This window comes from Mytilus californianus, unplaced genomic scaffold (assembly GCF_021869535.1).
Source record: "Mytilus californianus isolate M0D057914Y unplaced genomic scaffold, xbMytCali1.0.p SCAF_10, whole genome shotgun sequence".
NCBI classification, from domain to species: domain Eukaryota; kingdom Metazoa; phylum Mollusca; class Bivalvia; order Mytilida; family Mytilidae; genus Mytilus; species Mytilus californianus.
Window position 1 is genome coordinate 69,582,981 of NW_026262582.1, and position 9,050 is coordinate 69,592,030.

General features: G+C 35.0%; 1 protein-coding gene across 2 annotated transcripts; it reads left to right on the forward strand.

Moving 5' to 3' along the window:
* Positions 1-810: 810 nt before the first annotated feature.
* On the forward strand, positions 811-6,462 carry LOC127718423 (uncharacterized). Of its 2 annotated transcripts, none has more exons than XM_052224439.1 (3): positions 811-876; positions 3,364-3,415; positions 5,302-6,462. In XM_052224439.1, the coding sequence occupies exons 2-3, from the start codon at positions 3,370-3,372 to the stop codon at positions 6,447-6,449; spliced, it is 1,194 nt and encodes a 397-aa protein (XP_052080399.1). In that variant the 5' UTR covers positions 811-876; positions 3,364-3,369; the 3' UTR covers positions 6,450-6,462. The 2 variants fall into 2 exon arrangements, with proteins under 2 accessions (XP_052080399.1, XP_052080400.1); XM_052224440.1 differs by having other exon boundaries at positions 5,329-6,462.
* The last annotated feature ends 2,588 nt before the right edge of the window (positions 6,463-9,050 follow it).

The following is a 9,050-nucleotide window of genomic DNA, read 5'->3' on the forward strand; positions in this document are numbered from 1 at the left end:
TTGTTAATTTCTGTGTCATTTGGTCTCTTGTGGAGAGTTGTCATATTGGCAATCATACCACATCTTCTGATTTTTATATATAAAAGGTAAAAATGTCAAAAATAAGGGTACAGCAGTCAACATTGTGTTATAATCTTAATCACTATAAAAAAAAAACAAATATGTCAACAAAGAAAAACAAAATGGCATAAAGACAAAGCACATAAGCAAAAATGAAAGACAAGAACACAAAAAAATTGATAATGAATTTGTCATGTTTGTACATTCAACTGATTTTCGAGCAATACATGATTTTTTTAAAGATTATTTTAGATTAAGCTTAGTCGACCTGTACCACGTGATTCATTAATTTTTCAAAAAATTTGATAGCTTTCTTGTATTTAGATAAGTAACCCTAGCTATTTCTGAGGGTCTAGATGGAGTTTACAGAATAAAAAATAATGGCAAATCAAATTAATAAATGCAGAAAATGAGCTTGTAAAATATATAAAAAAGAGAATAATAGTCCCAAAGTATAAAACTGTGGAAATAAAAGAATAAGGTGATACAATACTGATACTAGAGTAGTAATTAATGGACTTCTGGTAAAACTTTATATTGATTCGGCATATTGACAAAAAAATAATATTAATTTAGCAAAGTAATTATTTTGACTCTTTTAAGTTTCTTAATTATTTATTTTGTAAACTCATTGTATAAACAAATATATTCTTTTAAGACATTTGTGATTTTTATATTTAACATTTTCAGAACGATTTATATACAGTATTTAAAATACCCTTCAGGAGCCCCCATCACGATCATGATCAATTGGTTTTCTCCAACATGGCGGATCATGTTTGTAGTGTTTAGGAAGCTGATCATTCTGTTTACCAGGCACGTATATCATACAATTTACTGTTTCAAATAAACCGGTACATTTGTTAAATAATCATTTACACCAAACAGCATTTACTGATAAAATTAAATGCATATAAAAGGCTGACAACGCTTAAATGATTTTAATGACCCGTTTTCCCGACCGACTTTACAAGGTGACAAAGACAACAACAATCATAATTTTATCATAAGTAGGTCATTATGTAAACAATATGTTACTCGTTTTACTTTGTTTATTTACAAGATATGCATGCTTGATTAATCAGAAAGCTAGTGAGTCCTCAATGTATGCATAAAAATGTTAAAAATGAACATGATTATGTTGGCTTTGATCCGTCATGCTCTGTGAATCTCTATGTAAATACTTTGTATTTTATTGAGGGGTTCCGTTGAGGGTGAAATACCTATTTATAGTATTTTACATATTTTGTAATATCATATTCGAAAAAAGTCGGATTCGTTTATAAATATTTGAGATACTCCGTCAGATTGAGTTGATGGCTACAAGTATTTTATTTGCTTAGGAGGCACCTGCTGAAAAGGGGATATCTTTCTAATTTCAAAATGTTTAAAGTTTTTTTTCGATTTTATTTTGTGTATTTTTTTTTACATCATCTCACTAAAATAATAGGTATTTTAGGTATAAAAATGTTTGAAATTTAAAACTAAAATACAAAAATATTTATGCGAAGCACAGGCATTTGTCTCTAAAACTATATTATTAAACGAGGGTCTGGATCATCTGGATAGGGTCCTTCATTTCTGTATTCTTTAATTTATTAGGTCATTTTTCTTTATTCTTTATATTTTTTTTACCATTATTCTATATTCTTTATATTTTAACAGTAAAAATATTTACGGCCTTCAACACGGTGTGAGCCAATGCTCCGTGTTGAAGGCCGTACCTTGACCTATAATGGTTTACTTTTATAAATTGTTACTTGGATAGAGAGTTGTCTCATTGGCACTCATACCACATCTTCCTATATCTATTAACAACCCGTCATTCTCTATTCTTTATATTTTTTGCCCTATTTTTCTCTATCCCTTATTTTGTTTGACCATTTTGTTCTACACATTTTGCCTATTATTCTCTATTCTGTAAACCCATCCAGACCTTCGTATACAGCTGTGGTATATAGGTATTTGTTCAGAGACAAATGCCTGTGGTACGAAGGAATGGTCGAAGTTCTTAAACAAAATTTACTCAGTTTACATTGCATAAATAATTGTAAAAAAATACTCATTGCCAAAAAGTTTGAAAAAATGTTGCTACATGTATATATATTAATCACTGAAACTTTATCATATAATATATATATATATATAATCGTCATTGCTATAGAAGTAATTAGACGTTTTGTCTTAGACGTTCTTCCGTTGACATAGCGGAAGAGAAAAATGCCCGTGTATGTTTGTCTTTTTAGCTCCCCCAGGCCAGTTTATGATTTTGCTATCACTTTGTCCGTCGTCGTCATCCGTTAACTTTTACCAAAATATTCTTCTCTGAAACTACGAGGCCACATAAAACCCTACTTAGCCACAATTATCATTGGTTTTGTCTATTATCTTGTAGACAGATAGAGAAAATCTGACAGAGGACATAAATGTTCAAAACGATGAGATCTATCTACCATCCACTAAGATGAAGATGATGGATGGATGTTTAACGTCCAGCGGCAAATTAAATCCATATTCACCTGTGTCGAGAACATGTTGGTGTAATATGAATATTAAACATGCTTTTTACTAGACCGACACGCTGAGGATTTTTAACATGCTAATTCACCAGGTAACAGTCCACAGGAAGACATGTCAGCCTTCCCGGACGCATTATTCTGACTTCGAGCCGACCAGCCATTGCTCTTACTCATTCATGCCGCGTGCTTAGCGGAGAAGAAGCAAATACCAATTTTAAAGTCTTTAGTTTGAATCGGCCGGGGTTCGAACCAACGACCTCCCGCACTCGAGGCGAACAAGCTTCCACGATACCACCGATTGATTGATTGTTGGTTGCTTAACGTCCAGTGACGAGACCACGGAAGCGGTATCCATCCATTAGCTATATCAGACAACTCCTTTTAAATAGTAGACTTTACGTATCAGTCTAGTACAAATCAGAGTTCTTAATAATATAACATTAACATGAGGGTCTTGATTGTGTTTACAGAATTCAGAATACGGAATAATGGGTAATTAGTGCAGAATCAATGGCAAACAAAACAATGAATACAGAAAATAGGCCAAAAATGTAAAGAATGGAGAATAATGGGAAAAATAAAGAACTGAGAAAAATGGTGTACAAAATTAAAGAACTGAGAAAAATGGTGTACAAAATTAAAGAATGCAGAAATGAAGGATCCCCCATCCAGACCCTCTAACATGCTCTCTACCTGATATACATGTGATATTTGCCACTGGATGTTAAACTCTCATCCATCATCAACATTATTATTAACTAGATTGTCTTTTTTTTTTAGTTAGATAAAAATGGACCAACAGAATGAAGAATCAAGTAAAGGAGATCATAGCATTGGTAATATTATAATAATAGCTAGTTTTATTATTGCCTTGATATTGTCGCTCTCAGACGCCATATTTCTTGACATTTCAAGGGGCCTCGGTGGCCGAGTGGTCTAAGTAGTTACTACTGTAATCACTAGCCAGTCAACACTGAGGTTGTGAGTTCGAACCCCGCTCGTGCGGGTGCACTCGACTCCAATCTTAAATGACTAGGATTGTCAGTTTTCCTATCGAAGGTCGGTGGATTTCTCCGGGCACTCCGGCTTCCTCAAACAATAAAAACTGGCCGCCACGAAATAGCCCAAAAGCGGTGCTTAAAAGTGGCGTTAAAACACCAAAAAATCAAAAAATCAAAAATCTTGACATTTCATTGAAAATAATTTGACTTTGAAAAAATAATACATTGACCTGGCTTAATCTTCAGTAGAATCATGCGTCATTTGTAGTACATCATTTATTTAACCGCATACAGGCTTGTGACTCGGCTTCTTTTATCACAAAAATGTTGGAATCTGAAGCGGAAGATCCACACTAAGTTGAACATGCGGAATCGATACCGGTATGTTAAGATTATTTCAAAGCGACCGTTCATACGTGCAAACGCAAGCATCCAACATTTTCCGAGGGTCTGGATAGGGGTCCTTTGTATCTGTATTTTTTCACTATTTAGGTAATTTTTCTCTATTCTTTATAAATTTTGCCATTATTCTCATTTTTGTCGAGCCTGCGACTTTTGTCGCCAAAGCGAGACATAGCGATCCTACATTCCGTCGGCGTCGTCGTCGTCGTCGGCGGCGGCGGCGTCCACAAATATTCACTCTGTGGTTAAAGTTTTTTTGGATTCTTACCAAACTTGAACAGAAGCTTCTTACATTCAAAAGATAGTATCTATAGAGGAAAATGTTTAATAATTATTTCCCCATTTTTGTTTAGCCTGCGACTAACAGCAAAAGAAGGCGAGACACTGGGTTCCGCGGAACCCTTACGATTTTTTTTTTATATTTTAGTACCCTGTTATTCTCTATTCATTTTTTTTTTTTGTATTTTTATTTTTTTGCCACTTTTTCTGCAGCATTGGTCTTTTATTCTCTATTCTATTAACCACATCCAGACCCTCATTTCTAGAATGGACAAACGATAGTTCAATTATTTAAGTTACAACATTCAGTGGCAAATATGTCATGCATATTCAGAATGGGTAAAGCACATGTTCCTATCTTACGCTCGGCGCTACAAATTGATAAAGTGTTATTTTCATTTTTCTACAGGTTAAAACTTGAATCAATTTGATTCAGTGATGCATTCAAAACGTGCAGTTAATTAAACATTTCAGCATGTAGAGGGTTAATGTAACAAAAAGGAGAATAGCAAAAAAAAGGGGGGGGGGTAAAAACCATCGAAAAAATACAACACCATGGCCAGAAGAAACGAACAGATATAAAAAAAAAAAAACAATCCCCAAAACACAACTCAGAAGAAACTAAAGATTGAGCAGTAGCAATACTAATCTCATTAAAAACCGGAAGTTCGGAAGGGTAAGCAGTTCCTGTTCCCCGAGTATCACGTGATGTGTTTTTCTTTATTTGAAAAAAAGTATATAGCATAAGCCGCATTTGGTGAATCATCGAGGAGGAAAAGCAACAAAAAATCAACTTACCTGTGGTGATTACAGATTAACACAACCAAATCATAATAAATGATGAAAATTACGAATGTGCATGATTTTATACGTTTTTAGATGTTTCAAATAAATATCGAGTTGCATTTTTTTTTTAAATTCTGTGTTGCCAATTGTAGAACTTTCAACGTAGCGAAAAGTACAATCAAATATATGCTACCAGCCAAAACAGTTAAAACATGTATGTATGGATATTCACTATTGTGTGTTTTATATTTCAGATCAGAAATCGTTTAATTTATTTGCAGAAATGGACCAATCACAGAACATGCCACCAGAAAGTCCAGTTCTTATGTCGGATTTCAAATGGTGCGACTCAGCCACTGCTTTAATGTTGAAACTATATCGTGATAAGCAAATGAAATTTAATAATCCTCATGTGAAAAAGAAAGTTGTTTGGCGGGAAATAGCAGATGTAATGCAACAGAATGGATACGCTTTTGACGCAGACCGTTGTGAAAGAAAATTTTTAAACCTTAAAACTAGTTACAGAAATACAATTCAGCATAACTGCATGACCGGAAATATGTCTAGAACATGCGCATTCTTTTCCGAGCTACACGAGATTTTTCAGATGCAGATTGGTATTGACGATGGAAAGACACCAGTGAATCTCCAGCCAGCTCCAATTCGTCTGATACCAAATGCTAATAACGTACAAGTGGTACCGGTTTCTGAAGGAAAAGAAAGTAGATCTTCTATTACCTCTCCACCTACCGATCACTCCGCATATCGATATCCTACACAACGCCAACAAGGGCCTCAACTTTCACCTCTTCCTCAAACGAACTCTGAATCAACATTTGATAAAAGATCGAATAATACACCTACACATTCTGTACCAAATTCTAGTCCAAATAGTCAGTTCTATGTGTCTGCATCCATGCTGTTAGAAGCTTCCGCACAACGAAATAGTTCTAATGGCAACAAACACATTTCACAAGGACAGAGTCTTGCACAGCAGAAAGCTTCAGACAATCATACCGAGAGGCGTCTATCCAGTCACCAATCATCTAGTTTTCAACAGAGAAATCCACCAGCTAGTCCCATACAAACCACGACAGCACCATTATCACACCCCACCGAAAACGGCCGCCATAATTATCCAAATACATCGGTTATTGACCTTTGTAATGACAGGAAACGTTCAAGTTCTGAAAATGAATCAAGACAAGAACGAATTAAAAAAAGCAAAAATAACGATTTACAAACATTGTTGGCTAGTTTCGAAAAATACCGAGAGGAACAGAAAGTTCGTGAAGATGACCGGATGAGAATGATGAAAGAATTCCATGACGAGGAAATGAAGGTCACGAACCGGTTTCTGGACATCATTCAACAGTGTGTTCAGTATAATTCTGATGATTAAAAAGTTAAATAGCTGTTTTGTCTAAAACATGTCTTTACAAAATAAGTAAAAGAGGAAAATCGGTACAAAAGAGTATAGAATTATAGGGCGCAAAACAAAAAGAAAAGGAATAATCGATACAAAAAAAAAGAATCTAGAAAATGGCCTAAACATTAAAAAGAATACGAAAATTAAGATCCCCCGTTCGAACCCTTTAACAAGCTTATGATACCGATTTCTGCAAGCATATCACCTATTTCTGTAAGATATTTCATCAGGTATGTGCTCGGGACGAAAAACGTAATGCGAAGTGAGCATGAAAACAAAAAGAACAAATGATGTAAAATGATAATTATGATACAAGATAATAAACAATGGTTACATTTACTGAGAAACCTATCTGGACTGTCTTCGGAAGCATACAGTAGATATACCCCCTCTTGTAGTAAATAATGAAGATATTAAACGTGTTAAAGACGATTATATTAGCTCGCACAGTCCGTCCGTCGTCGTAGATTAAAAAAAAACTTTTTCTCTGAACCTACTGGCCCAAATGTTACTAAACTTTACCTGAATGTTCATCTTATCCGGGAATTTATCCATCAGCAAACATGGCCGCCGTTGCTAAAAATGGAACAGTAAAAATGATCTACAAATAATTCAACTTTGCAGAAATCGTCAAATGACCCCTTACAGGAGTTATTGCCTGTAAATGTTGATTTTTTAATTTTGCTTTTTTTGTCACTTTGCTTCTTCTGTTTTTATATTAGTTCTTTTTTTGTCTCGTGCCAATCTGATAGGTCAAGAAATGTCCAAGTGATTTTTATCATTTGTTCTTAATAGGTTACACCACTGTCTCGGGTCGGGTGGAGAGTTGCGCGCACACAAAAAATCTTGTTTACCAAAGCAACATAATTTATGGGTCTGTCCCAAATAAGAAGCTTTTAACTCGGTAGTTGTCGTTAGTTTGCTGTCTAACATACTTGTTCGTCGTTTATTTATTGTTTCATATATAAGCCGTTGGTGTTATCGTTTGAATTGTTTCAGTTGCTTACATCCGTCCACGTCATTTGGACATTTGGTGAATAGTTGTCTCTCTCGCAATCATACCACACCTCCTTATCCATATAATCATGATAATGGTTAAGTTTCAGCAAGTTAATTTTTGTAATGGATTCAAAGCGATTTGGCATACAGTAATCACTTCTTCTATATTTCGATTGTAATTTGGGTGCGAATGCTATGATCCAGTCCTGGCAACACACATTCGTCTCTGATATAGAAAAGATCTGATGATATTTATTGTATTATACTATAAATGTTTCAGTAACATCTTTGAAAGAAATACCTAGTAGATACAGTACAATACAAAACAATATTTTTATTTTCCAAATTAAAGGGCCCATTAAGAGCATAACATTAATAACAACATGACATATACATTACAGAGTGATTAAAGAAACATAAAATAATAGTTCAAATGCATGAGGAAAGTAGTTGTACTGGCTTACCTAGTAACAGAGAAATTCTGACTAAATATAAAAAGAAGATGTGGTATGATTGCCAATAAGACAACTCTCCACAATAGACCTAATAACACAGAAATAAACAATTTTTACTGTGCGTACTGTTGTACGTTTGTTTTTTCTACATTGGCTAGAGGTATAGGGGGAGGGTTGAGATCTCAAAAAACATGTTTAACCCCGCCGCATTTTTGCGCCTGTCCCAAGTCAGGAGCCTCTGGCCTTTGTTAGTCTTGTATCATTTTTAATTTTAGTTTCTTGTGTATAATTTGGAGTTTAGTATGACGTCCATTATCACTGAACTAGTATACATATTTGTTTAGGGGCCAGCTGAAGGACGCCTCCGGTTGCGGTAGTTTCTCGCTGCATTGAAGACCCATTGGTGGCCTTCGGCTGTTGTCTGCTCTATGGTCGGGTTGTTGTCTCTTTGACACATTCCCCATTTCCATTCTCAATTTTATTATTAACTATAGGTCACCGTACGGCCTTCAACAATGAGCAAAGCCCATCACCGCATAGTCAGCTATAAAAGGCCCCGAAATGACAAATGTAAAACAATTCAAACGAGAAAACTAACGGCCTAATTTATGTACAAAATAATGAACCGAAAAACAAAAACTTGGGACAGTCACATGCAGAATGTGACGGGGTTAAACTTGTTTGAAGGCACCAACCCTCCCCCTAACCTAGGACAGTGGTGTAACAGTACAACATAAGAACAAAGTATGAAAATCAGTTGAAAAAGGCTTAACTCATCAGATGAATACAAATAGAAATACATCCAACAAAAACACAAAGTGGTCGTGGACGGGTTTTCTACATCCCAACAATAAGGTATATTTGTAAACTTACTAGTATTTCTAGTTGAAAGTTCTGGTCCTTCTATAGTGAATGAAAAAAGAGGCGGAGCATACGAAGGACATTCAAAACTTATAGACGACAAAAAGACAAACAAGTTCACAAAACACTATACTAGTATATAGAAAACTAAAGAATAAACAACACGAACCTCGTCAAAAACTGGAAAGACTCGTATAAAATCTTGTTTGTCGTACTTGTGCTGTTGTGCTTTATATGGAGTATGGAGAACGATTCAATG

Excerpts from the sequence above, each read along its gene's own strand:
- LOC127718423 (XM_052224439.1), top strand. The coding sequence starts at position 3,370 with ATGGACCAACAGAATGAAGAATCAAGTAAAGGAGATCATAGCATTG. Across the intron at positions 3,416-5,301 it reads TAAAGGAGATCATAGCATTG|ATCAGAAATCGTTTAATTTA; the intron begins GTAATATTATAA and ends TTTATATTTCAG.